Source organism: Cervus canadensis, chromosome 23 (assembly GCF_019320065.1).
Source record: "Cervus canadensis isolate Bull #8, Minnesota chromosome 23, ASM1932006v1, whole genome shotgun sequence".
Lineage (NCBI taxonomy): Eukaryota > Metazoa > Chordata > Mammalia > Artiodactyla > Cervidae > Cervus > Cervus canadensis.
This window is the reverse complement of record NC_057408.1, coordinates 6,281,538-6,304,416: the sequence shown is the minus strand read 5'-3', so window position 1 is coordinate 6,304,416 and position 22,879 is coordinate 6,281,538. Positions and strand designations below refer to the sequence as shown.

The window sequence follows — 22,879 nt, the reverse complement described above, 5'->3', positions numbered from 1 at the left end:
CTTCTTCTTTTATAACGGTGACACTAGAAACCTTAAAATTACATCATGCTGTTCACACTCTACCTTCATAAGACAACGCTGGTGATTAAGACTAACCTGGGGAAGACTCCCTGAGGAGATTCTAACGGGGGGGGAGGGGAGGAAAGGGGAGCAAGGGAGTGGGGGATGACAGTCATAGCCCGAGATGAAGGAAAGTAATAAGATTTGTTTTTAACAAACCATTTAAAAATAAATCCCTCTAAAAGATAGCCACTGTGTGGTGTCAGCCGGACAATACTGTGCGAAGAACGTCTTGGAGGAAGAAAAGCCCCCAAAGAACTGGAGTTCAGCATTGAAGGTTCCTGATGGAACCACCCCGGCTGGTATAGGGAGGCGAGCCGGCAGGGCGTGGGAGGGCCCCGCCCGGGAAGGAGGAGCTTCCCGGGGTGGTGCAGGGAAGGCCCAGGAGCCACGCGGCTCAGGAAACCACCCCCGCGGCTGGATAGGAGGACACCTCACTGGCTCCTCCTTCAATGACTCTCCCTAGGCCCTTACTCTGAAAGAGGGAAATCACCTCTTCAACCATGCCCTCCAGGCCCATGCCTACGCTACACCTCCAAAGCCCCCTCCACTGGGAGCTGAAAGACCCCACCCAGGTGGGCCCCAGGGATGCCCAGGACCGCAGACAGCCAGGTGTGCGCTTGGACTGCGCGCGCCTGCGCGAGAACCCCCTCCAGAAGGCTTCCAGCTTCAGCCCTCTGCGGCCTTGCTTTCGCCCCGCCTCCACCCGGCTACGTCACAAAGAGTGACGTGTAAAGCGAACAATCACAGTCCCTCTCCTCGTGAGCCAGTAGGGAACGGGGAGGGCGGGGTGGGGGGGGGTGGGCAGAGGACGGACGGAGAAGGCTTTGAGGGGCGGGCTTGTCCCAGTCACCCAATCAGAAAGCTCTGGGGAGGAGCGGGGCGGGGCCCGAGAAGCGGGTGGGGGGGGTGGGGCTAGGGACAGGAGTTAGAAGGCCGCGGGGAGGAGAGGGCGGGCTCCCGGAGATTAAAAGCGGCCAATCAGAGCGCGCCGGCTTCATTCGGAGAGCGGCGTGGGGCGTCGCCGCCGCCGCCGCCGCCGCGCGCGCCGGGGGCTGGTTAAGGCCATGAAACAAAAGAATCCCTGAGAGGGGAGCCGCGGCCGAACCTCCGTCAGCCCGCCCCGCTGCCGTCCCCACCCACCCACCTAGTTACCTGCCTCTGCCTCCTTCCCCTGCCCCTCCACCCCGCCCTCTCCGCTCTCCGGGCGGCCCTGGCGCTGCTCGGCCCGGGTCGCTCGGCCCCGCCGCCTCCCCTGAGGAAAAGTGTTTGCGCGCTGAGCCGGGCCGGGGCCCTGTCCGCCATGGGGCTCGCCGCCCGCCGCGCCTGACGCGGCCGCCGCCGCCGCCGCCGCCGCCATTGACAGCGCGCTGCCGCGATGCCGAGCGGCAGCTCCGCGGCCCTGGCCCTGGCGGCGGCCCCGGCCCCGCTGCCGCAGCCGCCCCCGCCGCCGCCGCCGCTGCCGCCGCCGCCGCCGCCCCCCGCGGGCGGCCCAGAGCTCGAGGGGGACGGGCTCCTGCTGAGGGAACGCCTGGCCGCCCTGGGCCTCGACGACCCCAGCCCGGCGGATCCCGGCGCCCCGGCGATCCGGGCCGCGGCGGCTCAGGGCCCGGCCCGGCGGGCGGCGGGGCCGTCACCCGAGGAGCGGGCGCCGCCCGGCCGACCCGGGGTCTCGGAGGCAGCCGAGCTGGAGCTGGAGGAGGAGGAGGACGACGACGACGACGACGACGAGGAGGAGGAGGAGGGGGAGGACGCGGAGCTGGACGGAGACCTGCTAGAGGAGGAGGAGCTGGAGGAGGCAGAGGAGGAGGGCCGGCCGTCCCTTCTGCTGCTGTCGCCGCCCGCGGCCGCCGCCTCTCAAACCCAGCCGATCCCGGGCGGGTCCCTGGGGTCGGTGCTGCTGCCCCCCGCCGGCTTCGATGCCCGGGAGGCGGCCGCGGCGGCGGCGGCAGCGGGGGTGCTCTACGGAGGGGACGATGCCCAGGGCATGATGGCGGCGATGCTGTCCCACGCCTACGGCCCCGGCGGCTGCGGGGCGGCGGCGGCGGCGGCGGCGGCCGCCCTGAACGGGGAGCAGGCGGCCCTGCTCCGGAGGAAGAGCGTTAACACCACCGAGTGCGTCCCGGTGCCCAGCTCCGAGCATGTCGCCGAGATTGTCGGTCGCCAGGGTGAGTGCGAGTAGGGGGTTGGGGGGGGGGGGGCTGTCCAGCCGGGCTGGGCCCCGGGCATGAGTGGGGAGACGAAAGAAAGGAGCTTGGGGCTGGAAAGGCGAACTTGGTGAGGCCCCTAGGTCCACCGGGAAGGGGTATGGGAGGAACCCGAGGGGCTAAGAGACGAGGAGATGGGTCACCTTGCGAACCGCTCCCCCACCCCCCGCCACGGTATCCCTCTCCTCCTGCACGGTACAAGGCGATAAGTTTCTCGAGCCACCGAGCCCGGCGGTGTCCCCTTGACTCGGGCTGTATTCCTGGAACACCCCGGCTGGCGTGACACCAGAAACAACCTGAGGTGGTAAAAGGTCGGGTCGGTGGATTCGGTGTCGTGCACGAAAAGCTTCGAGATAGCAAGTTTGCGCAGCCGACTACTGTCTTTGTAAAAAGCTCTCAGCCTGCCTTTCAGCGGCTTGCTGGGAAGAAGAAATTGACAGAAATGGAGGCTTGTGGTGGCGGGGGGGAGCTCATTCGCGAGGGATGAGGGGATGTTCAAGTGGTCGTTCTTACCGCCACCGCCCCCCCCCCCCCCACCACCACCTCGCTGTTCAGAAACTTAGCTTCTTCGCTAACTCTGTCGATCGATCTTACGGTATTCTTTTCGATACATTTTAACTCTCGAAAGGACAGAGTGGCTACCTTTTAGAACGCTTTAGGGTACACAATGAAGGAAAATTGGACAGTAAAGTAATTGAGTTAAGGAACTTTGTGCGTTCATACAGTTTTCAGTAGATTCTCCTCACTTGCCAGCACACCAGTACTGCAGACAGACTCCTCCCACATTGTTCAGACAAAGGACCTATGTCTCAGATTCCAGGAGTAGATTTGTGGAGGTGGGGGAAGGGGGATGCCCAGAGTACCTCTCTATCCGACATTTTTAGGGAAGGTCCTATGCTCTTTAGTGTAGCTTCCCCCGCTTTATTGAAGGAGTGAATATTCTCTGCAGCTGACTTACTACAATATGATTGAACCTGGTTGATGCATGTCTGTCTACTGTTAGGTTGAGAGCATTGTTGGGGTCAAATAAAAAGAAATGATGGCGCTGCTGCTTAAATGATCTCATCTTTCCCAAGTGGTCTAAAGTACACATAAATAAGGTCTGTCGAAATGGTGGTTTCAAATATCAGAGTTGGCTCATTTCTTACCCCTAGGATTTTAATATGAAAATCCATCCATCTGAAATCTGGATGGAGGGGATAGCATATTTCAAACTGCCTGGTACTTAAAGACAGTGTTCAAAGCTGATGCCATTCCCTTAAGAGTTTATTCCCATGGCTTGGTGAATAAATTTTGCCTGCCTTTTTGGGTTTTTTTGGGGTTTTTTGTTGTTTTGTTTTTGCAGTACTGAAGATGCCAGTCCCAGAAAGAACTGTTTCACCTCACATAAGATAAAATTGTAACATCTCAAATTATAGATCCAGAATGAGTTGGTTATTCCATTAACAGCATCTGGGAATTGCTATATATCAAGCTTACATTTTGCCAGGCATTTGAGTTTATGGCAGTTGGGAATGTGAGATTAGTTCCAACTAACTTGCCACCCTTAAGAAGCCAACAGTCTACTAAAAACAGCGGAGTGACACTAATCTGTAATTAATGTCATTAACTGTAGTGTGTGACAAAGTCCGTACATGTATCAGCTGTGGGGGGCCCTTGGAGAAAATGGATAGGACTTTAACAAATGGAAGGTGGAAGAAAGACTGAGGGACACGGTGAGGATAGGTGTGGAGAAATAATCACTAGGTATGGTTGGAAAGCTGTGAGGGGGACTGTTTGTTTTGATACTTAGAGTCTGATACTTAGCAGAGTGGGGAACAGGTGATGGCAAGGTGTGTGTTCAGGCCCTTCTAGGCTGGAATTTCCTCAGCACAAGTTGCTTCAGTTTGCTTATGGTGACAGTTTAGGACAACAAAGGAAAATGCTTAGAGGCCAGTTTTACTAAGGGACAAGATACTGATAGCTTTTAGTTTAATATGAATTTTTGTCTTCTGCATTATACCCTTTAAAGCATGGTAAAATGGCCCTTAATTAGGCAATTACCTTTATACCAATCTATTATTTAAAAGTAAACTGAATTCCAGGTTTTTATCTTGCACCAAATTATAGCAATGAAATAAAGTCTTTAGTTTTTCCTCTTAAGGCAGAGCTTATTAGTTAATAAGGAAATGTGAGTCTGTTTATGTCTTAGGACATAGAGACAAATTGCTGACTGTTCTTTTGCACTTAATATTTTCCCAGAGTTGACAGTACTGTTAAAAGTATGTCATCATTCTCAAGATTATCTTATCTTAAGAGCAAAAAGTTTTACCCTTTTCCTGTTCTGAACCATTCAACTGGTGGATCATTGACCCCTTTGCCACCCTCAACTTCAGCTGCACCATTATAAAACCTGTATTTTCCCACTCGCACAGAGGACCAGGCAACTTCTAATGTTTGCATCCTTTTACAGTGTGATAATTTTCCCTTTCCCTAAGTGAATAAATGGGGCAAATCATTTCATTTACTTTTTGCTTTGGAACAGAATTTTCCTTCTTAAGAATTATCCCTTCCTGCCATTTTTATTCATTACCTGAAGTCATAATTTTCTGTTTGACATCTCTTAATTGGTTTTGGAAATAATTATGTCACAGATGGAGACATCTGTGACTTCAGCTCTGAAGCAGAGAGTAGGACAAATGGAATTCTGAGTCATATAGACTAGCAACTCCTGTAGATGGCCTCTAGTTTCAGTGTCTTTCAGAAAAACAAACTACTGCTTTTGATAGCGATGAAAGTTGTCAGTGTTGACCTCATATTTATACTCCCCAGCAGCAAATGTTGAAGGTTAAATCATTTGCAAATGTTAAATTGGTCCCCCTTTTTAAGTTTGCATCTCATTTTGAAACCAACAGTACTGTAAAATAAAAGTCAGGCACTAAAGAGGGTTGTTGATAATCAAAGAAGTTCTGGAATATAGACAGCAAAAGTAAACCTGACAACAGATTTAAGACCTAACTTTTTTAAAATGTAGTACCTGCAAGATACATTCACAGTGGTTAACAGGACGTTTAAGTCAGTGGACTTTGCTCCAATTTGTATAGTCATTGAGAACCAGTTAGACTGAAAAATGAATTAAAGTACAACTCTACTTAACGATGGTATAAATAAATGTTGAATGTCATAAGTTCATTTGTTTTAAAGACTTGTAACCCAAGGTTTTATAGTACAGTTTAAGATTAATGTACATCTTTAACTGTTTTCATGAGTGATTTCCTTGATGGTATATGTGTGTTCTCTAACCTAGTTGAGAAAAGCTGTTTCTGGGGGTGGGTGGGTGGGGTGTGTGTGTGTGTGCGCGCGCGCGCGCACAGCGCGCTCACTCTCAGTAGCTCAGTTGTGTCTGACTCTTTGCGACCTTTTTGGACTGTAGCCCACCAGGCTTCCCTGTCATGGGATTTTTCAGGCAAGAATACTGGAGTGGGTTGCCATTCCCTATACCAGAGGATCTTCCTGACCCAGGGATGGAACCTGCGTTTCCTTGCAGGCAGATTCTTTGTTGCTGAGCCACTGGGGAAGCCTCTTTTTTTTGTTGTATGCTCTGTCAAAAAAATATTTAAGTTGATAATCTCAATATGTGAATATTTATGAATAATACATATGCTGATATGCTATACATTTTTAAAACATGTAAACAATTTAAAAGGATGAGTTAAAGATGGAAATTGGAGTGTTTTGATTTTTTTTCCTGCACTCCAATGACTTTTCTTGTACCCTGGTTTGGCTATTACTGAGCTAGACCTCCTTAGAAATTTTTTTTCTTTATTGAGCTACTGTTTCCATTGATCTCCAGTGATTGTGTATATTGCCACTTTTTAAAACAGGTAATATGACACATCCTCGAGAAAATTTTCCCCAGTTTCCTAGGATGGAACAAGTTTTCAGGTTCTAAAAAGAGAAAGTTTGGTATTGTACATAAATTCCCTGTTTAAGAAGAAATATCTATTTCATGAGGAGAAATAGTTTCAGAATAATGCTAAAGCACAGTGTCTTTTTCTTTTGGGAGGAGGGTTGTTGGCATTCCCAGTTTCAGGTACTGTATTACCTGGTGTTTAACTCTGATAGGTGGTTATCCCCATTTTACAGACATAGAAACTGAGGTGCTAATAGGTATCTTGCTCAGGTAGTGGATCTTGGGGTTAGATCAGTTGTTTGATAATGGGGATAAAGTTCTCAATTCTACATTGCTGCCTCAGTATTAAGCATTTTGCTCAGGAATAATATTTTGGGTCAATTTCAATCCCAAACATGATTTAGGATACTGTGTTTCTAATATGCATAGCTTAAAATATCATCATCACTATCCAAATTAATTTACTTAATAAAATTTTGGTGTCCAGAAAGCACAAGTATTGTTCTAACATTCTGCTTCTGTTATGTCTAACTAGAAATTCGCTGTCATTTATAATTCAGAAAGTTAATTTGTATGTATATACATGCTAGCTTTAAAAATTAAACATTGTCATTTTTTTAGACTTTAAGATCCAAATAATAATTAATATTAGTTCTGGAACCTTAATTGTTTTGCAAATGGGTGGGGAATCCACTGCCTTTTCTTCCTGCCTTATTGAACTAATGAACTATTTTGATTCACTAAGGAGGAAGTGGAAAATAAAGTGGTAATTCAAGGGTGTGTTTTCTGCCCTCTGGTAGAAATGCCAGTGACCTAAAACTGATGCAGGGAGTCAAGTACGTGAGACCTATAGAGATTTCTTCAAGGAAGATTTCCAGTAATGTCTATGGGTTGGAATTCTAGACAGTTCTTACATCTTACATTTTCAAGGAAAGGTGGAATTTAGTTATAAGATCGTGCTTAATATTTTGTGGATCTGGTTTTGAATGAATTTAATATTTGCACAGATGGAAGAATTTGTTGCTTGTGTCTTAAATTGAAGACAAAAATTATTTTAGAATATATGTTTTACTATAAAAATATATGTTGAAAACTGTCCCATATTGCCCGTAGCAGTCCTTGCTCAGCTGTGATGTGTTGGAAAGAGATAGCAATCAGAAGTTAAACTTCCTAAATTCTGATTACTCTGTGGCAGTAAGTCACTTTGTGGCCCTGGACAAATCACTTAAACTCCCTAGGATCTAGATTCCTCTTCTTCAGCTGGGTATAGGTATATCTACAGTACCTCTAGGGACTGTGAATTGTAAACAAATAAATTGACATATATGAAACTAAGTGATAAGTACATACTACTGTTGTTAAGTTAAATCTGAAATTAATTGTTAATCTCATTCACCTTTTCTCTGCTTTAGCAGACAGTTTCACACGTTACTGTATCCTTCTAATGTGACAGAACTGAAAGGAACTGATATCTAAATGCCTGTTAGACACATGGAACTTCTATCCAGATAGGCATAAATGATGCTGTAATGACAAAGAACCCCAACATCTCAGTATTAAAATGACCGGTGACTTATTTCTTTTTCACAAGGGCTCTGCTCATTTTGGTCATTCAGGGTCTTAGACCAACAAAGCTGCCACCATCTCAAGTGTTGGCTGGCCTTCCTCTCTGTGCCTGAACGATGAGACGGTGGCATAGCACACAACAGTCTTTAAATGTTAGACCTGAAGTAGCGTGGTGATCACATCCACTCATATTTCATTAATCAGAACAAGTTATCTGGCCACTGTTAACTTCAAGTGGGTTGAGAAATTGCATTACAATCATGTGCCCACAGGAGAGAGCCAGAATATTCATGAACAGCCATGATGACTATCACAGTATTATTTTTTAAAGTCTATGGGATTGTGGCAGAATTTTTTTAATGTAATTTATGCCTTAATAGCATTTGTAATTTAAACTCAAAATGGAAAAAAAAGAGATAAAAATGTTCATAAGATACTAAATAGGAAGTGTGTTTGCAGTTTAAAACTCCTTGAGGAACTTCCCTGGCAGTCCAGTGGTTAAGACTCTGGGCTCCCACTACAGAGGGCTCATCTGATCCCACAACCCACATGCTGTGGTCAAAAAAAACAAAAACACAAACTCCTTTAGGAAACTCCAAAGAGATTATGAATAATCTATTTTAAAACCTCATTGATCTTCAGGTGATTCTAAAATGATATGTTTATCAAACTACATCTTAATCTTTCCCAATGGCCTATATACCATGTTGCATGTTTACTCTTTAACTATTCTCCCCATATTACCATTAGATACTCTATAGACATTTATAATGATTACATCTGATATTTAAGCTTTTAAAATGATTTTCTAACATTAGTAATATCAAGCCAAGCTGTACTAAATTGAACATGTACAGCGTGGTGTTATTTTGAATCCTTTTGAGTCTTTATTTCAGTAATTGATTCTGAGAATTCTAAGTTACACTGCATAATTGTACTGCCTCTTTCATGCCAGGGTTCAGGATTTAAGAAGAATTCATGTGGGCATGGCTTGTTGCCTTTGTCCAGTGAGCAGAAACTGCAGTTCATTTTATGCAGGGAAACCTGGTTTGACCATAAGTAAAGTGGTATCATGAAATAAGACTGGGCCTTAAAATAATAAAGAAAAGTATTTAATGAACTGCAGATATACTTGAAGATAAGCATAAAGCTTCATCTTAAACACAGTTAGAGAAGAGTGGGGAGGGAATAGTTGCAAACTTCTAGAAGGTTACCAGTGTAAAATGTTTACCCTTTGGGCTGACCTCCTTTCTGTACCACTGTCCCCTTGCCTTTGGCTTATCTTCTACCTTTCTACCAGTACCTGCAGTAAGGACATTGAACTCGGAGTTAAACTTGTTAGAGACATGGTTTTACCATTTGTTGCCTGTGACCGTGGACTGAGTCTCAGTTTCCTCTTGGGGGGAAAAACTTGTTCCATCCAGTCTATAGTCTGAAAGAGAATCATTTACAGATGAATCTGATTCCATTATATGGTTCCCAAACAGAAGTAACTCTAAGTTTCTATTAACATCCTCTAATGGGCTTCCCTGGTAGCTCAGAGGTTAAAGTGTCTGCCTGCAATGCAGGAGACCTGGGTTCAATCCCTGAGTCAGGAAGATCCCCTGGAGAAGGAAATGGTAACCCACTCCAGTATTCTCACCTGGAGAATCCCATGGAGGGAGGAGCCTGGTAGGCTACAGTCCATGGGGTCGCAAAGAGTAAGACATGACTGAGCAACTTCACTAATGGACATGAACATAATTTTAAAATCCCCAGTTAGGAAAATTGTTCTACCTCTCATCGCTAATTTACACCCTCTTCTGGGTGTCACAGGTTTAGTGAAAGGCCAAATGGGAGCCCTTTTTTGTTGCGTATGTGGATCCTCTTGTCTAAACTAAGTGAAAAAGGAGAGGGGGGGATTTTAAATTTAGTTAAACCTCTGTTTTTAAAATTACCTCATATATTTTGGGAATTCTCCGCTTCTAAGAATCAACTGGGAAAAGAAGGCAGGTTGAGAAAGTGGCGTGTTTAGGGAATTGGGGTATTTCGGGGTCGTTAGTTTATAACTTTGGACAATTCTTGGCTTCAGTTTTCTCCACAAATAAAGTGAGATTGGACTAGATTATCTCCTGTAACCCTTATATTCTTATCTTTGTCCAAGAAGAGTGCCTAGAATCATGTGAAAGTAAACCAGATTTAAAATTACCAGTTAGATTGACTTTGACATATCTCCTCCGAGTTTTTTTTTTGTAAAATTAATATCTTAAACATATTTTTAATAATCTAAATATAAGTTTTATCTTTAGGACTTAAAGGTTTTTTAATGTTTTTAACTTCCTAGAGAAAATCGATTCATTTGAGTTTTTCTTTAAAAATAACATTTAAATGTATCAAGTTGTATGTCATCTCATTTGATCGATTCTTATTGCACCATACAGATAAGGAAATAGGTCTATGGAGATGTAAGTAACTTACCCAGGGTCACAAGCTAATAGAATCAGAGATTTCAATGCTCCCAACTCTGTAAGTGGTAGAACAAGCAGACAAAGCAGCGAGGATATAGAGGACTTGAACACCGCCACCAGCCAACGGTATAAGAAAAGAAAATGATAGATCAATATCTGTACATGAACACATATAGTCAACAAATCCTTTTGATGCTTGAAGTTGGATACAGGTCAGTGAGGGCAGAACTGAATCTCAGTCATCTTAATCTCAGTTAAATTACCTGAAACATAGCAGATACTTGCTATTTATTTTATTGAACTGAACTATTAGACTACAGACTTGCCATTTTAGTATTTATCATTATAGTTTTCATATTGTGAGGTTTTCTTCCCTCTTGCCTTTATCTCTAACCCTTTACCTGAGGAGTCAGTCAACCAAAAGTTGTTTGGATCTATTTGTTCTAGATGCTACTTGATTTAGGGCATTATATGTCCGTATGAATACTGGTAATGAGCAAATCTAAAAAGTCACATAAATGAAACAGAAGTGTTGAAGAAGTGATGTCTAATGTGAAACTGTATTCTTAACAGAAAATTTCAGCAATTTTTGACTGGGGCTACAAGAAGGACCCTTGAGCAGGGAAAGGAAAGCTATCTCTGTATTGTACATTTAGGAATCTATTACATTGTTATCTAAACAGTTTATTTAAATGTTGAGTTAAGTTGTGTGTGTAAGAAACACTCTCTTACTCGATTTATCTGATATTCACCAGTCCTTGAAGCTAATAATACTGAAAAATCGAGTCCCTATAAAATTGTAGGAGCTTTTGAATAGTCTGTCAAGATTATTCCAAGAGGAAAAGGGTCTTATTTATATGTACAATCATTAAAGAATTTGATCCCCCCTTGTTAATTCTAATATATCATGAAATATACATATAAAATAATGTGTTTCTCTAATGCTTTTAGAGAAAAATAGTATGGAGGAGTGTGGAGACAATGTGTGTTGAGGTCTGGCTTTCCAGCTGGGAGATCTTTCTAATCTCTTTCAGTTTGTTTCCTATATTTCCTAAAGCTATTAAGCTAGTCATCACTCTGTTATGCTGATTAAATGAAAATATAGGAAAGTTTTGAAAACTGAAAAATGCATTACAAGTTTATTATTTCAAAGGCAATCCTTTTGGCTCCATTTACTTATGAAACACTTGAAGTGGTGGGGGTGGAGAGGGGCTTGATAGCCTAAAAAGCTGTCCTTTACTAAGCACCTACCTGAATAATAGGCACTGTGATGAGTATTGTTAATACGTTATTTCATTTAATCTTTGCAACAACCAAGTGAGAGAAGGAACTTTCATTACAGTTTCTGGGCTTCCGAGGACACCCAGGTGGGCCTCAGGGCGGGTGGTAAAGAAAACCTGCCTGCTAGTGCAGGAGAGCATAAGAAACGTAGATTCAGTCCTTGGGTCAGAAAGATCCCCTGGAGGAGGACAGGGCAACCCACTGCAGTACTCTTGCCTGAGACATCCCATGGACAGAGGGGCCTGGCCTGCTGTGGTACGTAGGATTGCCAAGAATCAGACATGACTGAAGCAACTTAGCACACACCCAAGGAGAGAGAGAGGTTTAGTGACCTGTTAGAGCTCACAAAGATGGTTAGTGATGGTCTGTTCAAAGTCTTGTGCTTCCAGCTGTTACTCAACCTACGTTTCTTGAGGAAAGGAAGAATAGATGTGTATACATGTGAGATTGTCCCACGTGCTTTATAGCTTTCAGAAAGAAGTGATTTTGTATGTCCCAGGAGAAGAGGGACTTGGTCAAAAATAAAAGCATTGGAAAGGACCTAGAGGTTGAATGACCTAACATTAAAACCACAAGCAAACTGGTGGTAGATTAGAGCCCAGTCCAGCAGATAATCAGTTTTTTGCTCCTTACATTTCCTTTAAACTAGACCTTGGAATAGTATTAGTAAGCTGTAGCTGTAATAGTAATAGTCATATCCATATTTGTATTATTCTTGAGTTCATAGAGCCTTCAACACACAGTCTCATCTTTTCCAAATGACTGTGTTTGTTACTCAGAAGATACAGGGTGAGGGGGCAGTGCTACGAGGATTTTCCAGATTATTTAGGGAAATATCTGAGTAGAGACAGGAGGAGCCAGGCACATTTAGGAGATGATGAAGTCTGGGAGAACGTAGGTGATGCCACTTAGTTAGGAGAAGGATGGGGAAAGGGAGGTGGGATGGGGAGGTAATTTTTAATATCAAGCCCAGCATTCTAATTTTCTTGAAGATAAAAAGAACTGCTTCACTCTCCCCTCCCTACTTTTATTAAAGCAGGTATGTTTGTGTATATGCATGTACACGCGTTTCCCTTTTAAAATAAAACCTCTTGGAGAAAATTTCTGAAGAAAGATATACCTGAGGATGACCCAAAGTGAAAATATATAGACCTTAGTTTTGGTGTGTTTATAAGGGTTTTAGCTTTCTTAAATCACCTTATATTTGTAGCTAATTTATGAAATATGAGTGGAAAATATAATGAATTTGATTTCTGGAAAACAAAACCCTCTGTCAAAAATCAGCAACACTTCCCATAGCATTTGGGGTTCCTTTCTTTAAAAAACAAAACAAGTTCTTTGCACATACCAGACAGGATTTTAACTCCCATGCCTTTGTTAAACTAAATCATCCCCCATCTGACCTAAAGCTCCCACAGCACTGAGCCAGGTGTGGTATCCAGGCTGCCATCTTGGGCTCTTGATTCCTGCTTTGGCACTTGCAGTTCTCTTGACTCTCCTTTCCACCTGGCAGAACTACTTTCTTCAAACCTAAGTTCAAATGCATTTGAAGCCTTCTTTCATCTTCTGTAAACAATAAGGCCAAACCAAGTCGCTTCAGTCGTGTCTGACTCTGCGACCCCACAGACGGCAGCCCACCAGGCTCTGCCGTCCCTGGGATTCTCCAGGCAAGAACACTGGAGTGGGTTGCCATTTCCTTCTCCACTGTAAGCAGTAAAGCCCTGCCTTTTTCTGTACTTGCATTGCTTTGTATGCCTGTTTTCATTAAAGCAGTTGCCTTATATCAGTATTGTTTTCATGACTGTTTCCTTTCTACATTGTCAGCTCCTGGAGAGCAGAAATTATTGTAGTTTCTGTATATCACCTGGAATTAGCCACCTGCACCTTTCTAGGGAACTTGATACTTGAATTGGTAAGTTGAAGCATCAGGCTGGTGGATGTTCTGGGCCGAAGGAATGGTTTAGCTAGGAACACTTAGCCACATCCCATAGGACAAGTGGAGACCAGGTTCACTTGTCAGTTTCTTACCAAATCACTCATCTCTCAACATAAACACCCTGTCTGCATCAACACCCTGGCTTATATATTTCTTTTTGACCTGTTTTGATTTTTATCAGTAGTTTACCCCTTCACCCTACTTCAGTGCCTGTGATCCCCAAACTTTTCTTGTACTTGTATCTCACTACTGCTCTGGACAGTGGGTCACTATTCTTGTGTTAGGGTTTCAGATTTTTCTGAATCCAATACTTTGCTTAAAAGCCAGGAGCCTGGAAGAATGGATAAAATTGGAGGAACGGAAAATTGGTGTTGTGGTAGGCAGAATAAACCCCCTTTCCCTGAAGATGCCTATACCCTCTATCCCTGGAAACCCTGACTGTGCAGATGTGGAGTATGGACCTTGAGGTGTAACGGTTATCTGAGATTAGCTGGGTGGGCCCGGTGTAATCACATGAGTCCTTCAATGCAGAAGAACTTCCCAGCTAGGTCAGATACGAGAAGGGTTCAGTCCCCATTGCTGACTGAAGATGGAGAGACAGGGCCACAAGCTATGTTAGTGACCTCCTGAGGTGGGGAATGGCCTTCAGCAGACAGTCAGCAAGAACATCGGGAGCTCAGTCCTGTGATGATAACAACTCAGTTCTACCAGTAAGCCAAGTGAGCAGGCTCTTCCCTGGAGCTTCCAGAGAGGAACACAGTCCTGCAAACGCCTTGATTTTAGCCCTGTTGAAACCCATGTCAGAAGTGTAAAATAAAAAATTTGTGACATTGAAAGCACTGTGTGAGGTAACTTGTTATGGCAGCATTAGAAAACTAAAGCAGATAATAAAAGTAAAGAACAGAACAAGGTTTCTAGATTGAGGCCTCCATTTTCCTCCTAGCTCTCAGCTCCCAGAGGCCACCTACAGTTCCTTGCCAAGAGGCCTCCATGGGCAGGTCAAGCATAGGTTGCTTTCTTCCAGAAAAGCCAGAGCACATCTGACTACTTCTGAAGCCTGCTGGAGAAACCTCTTCCAAAGAACTTGTGATTAGGTCAGGCCCACCCCTGTGATCTGGATAATCTTCCTGTTTTAAGGTGAATTGATTTGGACTGTAATTATATCTACATTGCAGACTATAATTCTATATCTGATTCTTCTAAGTATATCATTCCACATGTTTCATGGAATTAAAAAGCAGCCTTAAAGGTCTAGTCTAGTGCTTTTAAACTTTTCTGTGACAGCCCCCCCCCCGCCACTTCCCATCAAAAGAACATTTTATTTTGCAGTCAATGTACACATATTTCATCAAAACATTTGGAACCTATTAAATTGCTACTGCAGACCATGGTTTGAGAAACACTCAAGACCATTTCAATTCCTTTTCTTTAAACTCCTCTCCCAGCAACAGAGGCCCTCTCCCTTTTAACTGCTCAGGCAGCTGGTGGGAGAGACTCTTTACCCTGGAGAAGCCAGACCCAACCTTTTGCTATACCAGGAAGTGAGAAGACCAGAATTCTGGCTGCAGCTTAAGAGTTTTAAGGTGAATCACAGCCCTAGCCACAGTGATACAGAAAGGGGAAATGGGTTCCTACAGGAGGGAGGTAAGTTAGAGACTTTTTATTGGGGGAATTTACTTCCAAATCAAAATAAAATGGTAACCATGAAAGTCACTAGTGCCGTCCTGGTTCTTGGTCTCTGCACAGTCTGGTGTACCGCTTGCCGTGTGTGTATTTGTAGCGATGAGAAAACAGTTGTTAGTCCCTACCTCTTAGACTTAAAATGCCTTATTCAACTTTGAGGTTATGAAATCATTTACCCTGCTGTTCATAATTTTTTTTTAATCTAAATCTCAGAACTAGTCAGAAGTCTGATTGATGTGCTTATTTAGTCTAGTAAAATCTGTCACTTCTTCATCTCTAATTTTTAAATTTTTCTAATTTAATAACATTTCTTTAAAAAAAAAATAATGCATTCGTATGGTTCCAAAATTTGTAAGAATGTAAAAGTATGCCAGGGAAGTTAAGTCACCCTCCTACCCTGTCTCCCTTAGTCTCCCAGTTTCGTGACTGCAGAGTATTCCCTTACATAGCTGAACCAACTTCCCACTAATATAAACAGGAATACACAGGTTATTCGTGCCTGGGCAAGTATTCCTGCAGACTTGATTCTGTGAGTGGGATTGCAGGGGCAGAAGGATACAGGAAGTTGTAATTTTGATGGATAGTGCGAACTGCCCTCAAGCAATTTGTACTCTGCAGCTAAATATGAGGGCTTTTCCCCCATTCTTACTAGCACTGTTTGTTTTTGATATTTGACAGTGTTATAGGTGGGAAATGATACCTCAATTCACATGAAAATGGGAATTTTCATATTCAGAGCCTTTTATATGTTTCCTTTTCTATGAGCTCTTTTACCTATTTTTTCTGTGGTTTTTGGTGTTTTGAGATACAAGGGTAAGTATATGGGTACCTGTGTAAGAGAAATTAGCCATTTGTGATGTGAATTGTGAATAATGTTTTTTTTACCTTGTTTTTGGTAAGTAGGCCTTTTGGGCAGGGTAGGCTATCTTACACCCCTATCTCAGAGGTGGTCCACATTCTGCCTTCTCTGTCTTCCTAGTGAGACTGTCAGACACACACTCATTAGTAACAACCAGAGGCTCAGGAGTATCTGACTTAGGCATGGGCGTGTTTGTTGCTCAGTTGTGTCCAACTCTCTACAGCCCCATGAACTGTAGCCCACCAGGCTCCTCTGTCCATGGGGATTCTCCAGGCAAGAATACTGGAGTGGGTTGCCATGCCCCCCTCCAATATTATACCTACTGGGTATCAAGCAAAGTATTCTACTAAGGTTCATCTGACAATTGCTTATTTTCTCAGAAGCATTTTGAGAAGTTTCTTCATTTAGCTTTCTAATGTTCACTGCGGTAAGGGTTGAAAAGGCTAGACCCTCACACTAACTCTCCCTTTGTCCTTAATAGAGTTTGTGAAGTGTTTTTCTCTAGGATGATCAGGGCCTTCTTTGTTAGAAACCTGTGATAGGTTGTAGTGCTGAGAAGAAGCTCATGTATCCAAATAATGATAGTAAATAACTCCTCTGAGGGTGCAATAGGAAGAATTAGGCGTTCTCACCACCCCTTCAGACTTTCCTAGGAGTCTCTCCATCAGTCACACACTGGCCAATGGAAATGATTGTCGTTCTCGGCCTCAAGCACCGCCTCCTCTGCTGAGTGAGGGAGTTTCCTAGATTCAGCCTGCGTGAATGATAAGTGGATGTGGAAGTTTTATGGTCTTCCAAGTCACTTTCTGTGGTGGAGCAGAGGCAGGTATAGATTTTCCTATACACCGAAGTCACACTGTCAATGTAATCCTGTAGTTCATTGTGGATATAAACTTACAGCGGCGCTCTGTGATAACCTTTGTGTTCTACAGCAGCATAACTAGACTAATTGTAGTAATTTCTTGATAGCCCCCAACCCACTCTGTCACCCTGCCCTGCTTAGCTCCTCTGGTTCCTCCACTACGTGCATTCCTTGCAGTTTTGCTTTTAGCTGTGCCACCCGACCCACCCCCACCCCCCTGGCCTTCTCAGATATAACCTTCAGGTTAGGGTAAACCTGACTCAGGGAAAGCAGCAGAAACTTCGCAGAGAATGAGGCACCTAATAAACTAAAATCTGAAGGGCCATCAGGAATTCAGCAGAGCTGGTAGCAAAGGGGCATGGATAAAGGAACATTCTGATCGTGGAAGCAAGGAGCATGGGTAGGCATATGGTGGAAGCACACCACAGAGTTTAAGCAGTGAGCAAAGGGGAAGGAGGGGCGCAGAGATAAGGCGAGAGAGGTGTAGTCGTCAGGCACAGGGTCACCTTCCATGTGCCACACTGTCTGGACTTGATCCTGACAGTACAAGGGAGTCATTAAGGCCTTGTGCAAAGAAGTGAGCCTTTGATCGGTGCTTTTTTAGAAAGCATCATCTACCTAAAGTGAAGGTAGAGAACTGATTGGAGTGAGGCAAGAATGGAGGAAAGGAGACCTATTTTGTGTGGGGTGGAGGGTACTAGTGCAGTCACACAGGTTGGGAATGATGTCCAGAAAGAATTAGTTTTTGTACATTGTGACTTTGTTGAGGGCAGGGAAAAAAAAGTTTTAAGAAAATGATCTGCTCAGGTTGTGGTGTGTGTTTTTCGGTAGCATCTAACTGCTTTATTTTGAGAAACTAGGAATAGCATGATACAGTCACGAGAAGAAATCTGTTCTGGCAAGCTTCACTTTAAGATCTTTGAAAAGCATAACCCCAGAGTCTCATGCCTTTAGTGTATATCTGGCATCTTAAGTTACTCTTCGAAAACCTCCAGTGTTACACAGTTGGCACTGGTAATGGCTGATTACTCCAAAAAGTAATCTTTGGGTAGCTATACATATGTATCTTAGATGTTTTATTTAGTCAGCTTAAATATACTTAGGATTTAGAACCAAAGACTTTTATTTGAGAATGGGGCTGCCAACCAGCGTAGTCCTTCAATAAAACCACATCCAATGACCATTCTCCATACAATTTCCAGTATGTTTCTTTGGAATTTAGCAAGAACTTCACAATGAATACAAAATTACTCTGCGCCAGTTTTTTTCACCCCGGAAGTTTACAGTTGTCTCACCCATACTTCAGCAGCATCTTTTTTTTTTCTTTAAGGTACTCATCATTATTGAAATTTTTTAAAATAATCAATTTTGATACAAGTTCCATGTCTTGAGTTTATATGTCACTGCTTTAAATGTAATTATTAATTTAGTTAATGCATGAGTTCAGTTAGCATAAACAGATGGGGATAAAGACAACTGATTCTTAGTTAAGCCTGAAATCCAACTGATGGAACAGAAATGAGATAATGTGCTCACTTTGAGCACTTTGCTATTGTCATCAATTGAGTTTTACAGAGGGAAGAATAATGTTGAGGTAGAATGACAAGACAGTTAAGTGGAAGTCAGTTGAAGAACTTTTATCATGCAGTATAGTTCTGTGGAATTTGAGGTTCTAGGACCAACAGAAAAAGACTATAGACTATGAAGTCAGACTAGGTTTAATTCTGGCTCTGCTTCTTACTTGCTGTGTGAACTTAGACACGTTACACAATATTTCTGTGCTTAATTTTCCTTAGCAATAAAAGGAATGTAATAGTCTTGTCTTTAGGGTTGTTATATAGATTAAATAAGATGATAGGTATCATCTCACATTGTACGTTAATATTTTTTCTTTGCCACCGACACCCTGCAAGGTAGTAAACTATTAGTGTTCTGAAAGTCAGATCCACTCATAGTGTAGCTGGCCTATTTCATGCATCATTTGCAATGACTAATAGCAAGAGGAAGAAAACTATAAGCCTGTCCTCTGCATTGAAGGCCTTCAGTGGAGGCATCACCTCTTTGCTGAGAATGAGATCACCAGGAAAGTACCCCTCAGGATCCAGGAGTCATGGTGGTACTAGGAAAACTTTACCAGCATTTAGTGATAAGTTTTTGTGATAAAGAAATACTCTCAAACTTACAGAGGGAAAGAAAAACTGCCCCAAAACAGACTGCTGTCTTGAAAGGAACTTTCTGTAATTTGTCTTTATCAATATTGTTGAAGTAGATGTTGATACTTAATGAAATATTTTCTTTCTAACAGGTTGTAAAATTAAAGCGCTGAGAGCCAAGACGAACACGTATATCAAAACACCGGTTCGTGGTGAAGAGCCCATTTTTGTTGTCACTGGACGGAAAGAAGATGTTGCCATGGCCAAACGAGAAATCCTGTCAGCTGCAGAGCACTTCTCCATGATTCGTGCGTCTCGAAACAAAAATGGCCCTGCCCTGGGAGGGTTGTCATGCAGTCCTAATCTGCCGGGTCAGACCACTGTTCAAGTCAGGGTGCCCTATCGCGTGGTAGGACTGGTAGTTGGACCCAAAGGAGCAACCATCAAAAGAATCCAGCAGCAGACCCACACGTACATAGTAACTCCGAGCAGAGATAAGGAGCCTGTCTTTGAAGTGACAGGGATGCCCGAAAATGTTGACCGAGCCCGAGAAGAAATTGAAATGCATATTGCCATGCGTACGGGAAACTACATTGAACTCAACGAAGAGAATGACTTCCATTACAACGGTACCGACGTCAGCTTTGAAGGTGGCACTCTGGGCTCTGCGTGGCTCTCCTCCAATCCCGTTCCTCCTAGCCGCGCCAGAATGATCTCTAATTATCGAAATGATAGTTCCAGTTCCCTGGGAAGCGGTTCCACAGATTCCTACTTTGGAAGCAATAGGCTGGCTGACTTTAGTCCAACAAGCCCATTTAGCACAGGAAACTTTTGGTTTGGAGATACACTACCTTCTGTAGGCTCAGAAGACCTTGCAGTTGATTCTCCTGCCTTTGACTCTCTACCAACATCTGCTCAAACTATCTGGACTCCATTTGAACCAGTTAACCCACTCTCTGGCTTTGGGAGTGATCCTCCCGGTAACATGAAGACTCAGCGTAGAGGAAGTCAGCCATCTACTCCTCGTCTGTCTCCTACATTTCCTGAGAGCATTGAACACCCACTTGCTCGGAGGGTTAGGAGCGACCCACCTAGTACAGGCAACCATGTTGGCCTTCCAATATACATCCCTGCTTTTTCTAATGGTACCAATAGTTACTCCTCTTCCAATGGTGGTTCCACCTCTAGCTCACCTCCAGAATCAAGACGAAAGCACGACTGTGTGATTTGCTTTGAGAATGAAGTTATTGCTGCCCTAGTTCCATGTGGCCACAACCTCTTCTGCATGGAATGTGCCAACAAGATCTGTGAAAAGAGAACGCCATCATGTCCAGTTTGCCAGACAGCTGTTACTCAGGCAATCCAAATTCACTCTTAACTATATATATATACATAAATACTATATCTCTATATGGACTCGTAAAGGCATGGGTATAATGGTACCCCCAGTAAACTTCCTAATGAATTCTTATGACTGTTATCAGGCTTTATTGGGATTAGGCTAAAGTTGTTAGTAAACTTATAAAAGGCTGCTATGGTAACACTAAACCTAAGTGGTCTCTTGTCTTAGTTTGGTTTGAATTATTAATCTTATCCTGTAGACCCAGAGACATAGCTTGTGTAAGAATTGCTAAAGCTGACGTTCAACTCGGCTGAGTGAAGATTATCATAGGTTGTGTGAACCTATGAGAAAAATGTATACGTCTAAGATTTCCAAATGATGGGTCCCAAAGCCTAACCACATTAAGAGTTTATGGAGGGTACGCGGCATTACAGATGACTCAGACACTTCCAGGGCTGCCTTCTTTACACTGCCAGTTTTGACAAAACAGGTCCGTTTGTTTTTTATTTTACAACAACTTATGCCTAATTCTGCAGGATTGCAAGTAACTTTTTAATGCATTGTGGTTACTTATTGGTAATAATAGGGCTGATGGCGGTTTACTCAATCACTGGTTATAATTTGGGACAAAAACTGCTACATTGACCTTCATCTCGCCCAGAGTGCTCCCGGCTGGTCTGATCAGTGGAGCAGGAATGCAGATGTGTCGATCGTGAATTCCTACCCATTGCCTCCCTTGGTGAATGTGGAAATGGCTTTTTGTGGAAAAATGGGTTTTTCCATTCCAGGAAAGGCTTTGGGGTGCACCTGTATTGGCTAATAATTGAGGATACGAACATTCCATTCATTAGTCTGATCAAGCTATTGATTAATTTTTAGACTATAGATCAAAATGTGAAACATTTTATGTTCAATCCATATTTGTCTTGCACATTATAAATGTATTTTTATTTTTTAGTAATCTAGGGGAGGGGGAGGGAGAGAGGGGTAACAATGCCCTCAGCATATTTACAGAAGCAGCTGTGACGACCTCCAATCAGTTTACTTCATTTCAAAACTTATTTCCAATCACAAGGAAAGATTTCTTTAAGATACACTTTTTACATTTCACCTGTGGATGTCTGTGACTTTTCATCCTCAGTATGTTCCCAAATCTGCTGGCATTGAACGGATAAAACATTATACTGGTGGGTTTTTCTACTAATTATTTTTTTGAAGCGTTATTTTCCCAACACAAAAGAGCTTTTTTTCTCAGTATAACAAAAATTGAAATCCTATGTGTATTGAATAGTAAATAGACAAATTTTATTTTTTATTTCCACTTGAAGAGTTACATTTCGTATAAAAGTTTACAAATAACGGTTTTTATTTTGATTTTTCAGTATAAAAAATTGCCTTGATGGCATATTATGATGTAATGCTAATTGCTTGTAGAATAGTTAAATGTCAGTATTGAAACCTAATCTTTAGCTGCCGTCTTGTAGATACAAACGAATGTTCACCAAGCATGTATTTTGTATTTTGTTGCATTGTACACTGCAACTAATAAGCCAAGGAATCGACATATATTAGGTGCGTGTACTGTTTCTAAAAACCACAAACTAAGAATGATAAATTATCAATATAGTTTAGTATTTGCTAATTTTACTACACTCTTTTGTTATGTATATGTAGGGACGTCATAGGGATTATAAATTCAATTTGAGTAAAGTTTAAAACCATATATTTTATGATAAAGGGCCTTTAACTTAAGATGGCCAAAGCACTGATATTATATATTTGCTGTAAAGAGAATTATAAGAGTTTTATTTTTCTGATATTAAAAGTTACTTAATAAAGACTTGTTTCCATTAACTTGAATGTATTCTCCTTGGTGTTTTTCATGTATTCAGTAGTTTACACTGGAAGACTGCTATTTGCCAGAATTGAAAACGTCCTTTAACAAGAGTTTCCCCTTCCCTAGCCAGTGATCCCTGTTCTGGGTGTGGAATGTGCTGCTTATGCTCCTATCCGAATGTAGCTTTTTTCTTTAAATAGTGTCACATTATAGTAAATCTAGAGATTTGGCTAGTTTTAGATTATATAGTTGCATGTTTATATAGTTGACAACATAGTCACCCTTAATCTAATATGAATAAAATTGTGAGTGATTTATACATATTAATGTTAACTAACATCCTGAACTCACCTTAGACTTAGTTTTTATCCGTTGTTACAGATTGTCCTTTTATCACCAAAACTATAAAACTAATTTTTTCTAATATGAAGGTGCAAGTTTTTAACTTTGAATTCTGAAGTACCTTCTGAAAGACTTTGTGGTTGATAAAAAAAAAAATAACTGCTCCATTAATGAAAATGACTTTGCTGACTAGAATAAATTGTTGCTGTTTGGTAAAAAGCAAGAATAAAGACACTTCTAGATTGTTTTACTAAAACCAAAATTCTGTCCTTAATACTTAGAGGCATTACACAGCCATAGGAAATCTTTCCATCATAAATTTTGGACAAATTCTCAGGCTGTGCTAGACAACTCTGGAATGTATAGATTTGGTGATGGGCAGGATCATTGCCCTGTGGAATTGTTTCACTCA

At 42.6% G+C, this 22,879-nt stretch overlaps 1 protein-coding gene across 1 annotated transcript; it reads left to right on the top strand.

The window, feature by feature from the left end:
- The first annotated feature begins 1,321 nt into the window (after positions 1–1,321).
- On the top strand, positions 1,322–22,148 carry MEX3C (mex-3 RNA binding family member C). Its single transcript, XM_043444071.1, has 2 exons — positions 1,322–2,228; positions 19,099–22,148. The coding sequence occupies exons 1-2, from the start codon at positions 1,439–1,441 to the stop codon at positions 20,322–20,324; spliced, it is 2,016 nt and encodes a 671-aa protein (XP_043300006.1). The 5' UTR covers positions 1,322–1,438; the 3' UTR covers positions 20,325–22,148.
- The last annotated feature ends 731 nt before the right edge of the window (positions 22,149–22,879 follow it).

What these genes read in the sequence shown, in the direction of transcription:
- MEX3C (XM_043444071.1), top strand. Translation starts at nt 1,439, where the DNA reads ATGCCGAGCGGCAGCTCCGCGGCCCTGGCCCTGGCGGCGGCCCCGGCC. An exon ending in CGAGATTGTCGGTCGCCAGG is followed by an intron (nt 2,229 to 19,098) that starts GTGAGTGCGAGT and finishes TCTTTCTAACAG; the next exon opens with GTTGTAAAATTAAAGCGCTG.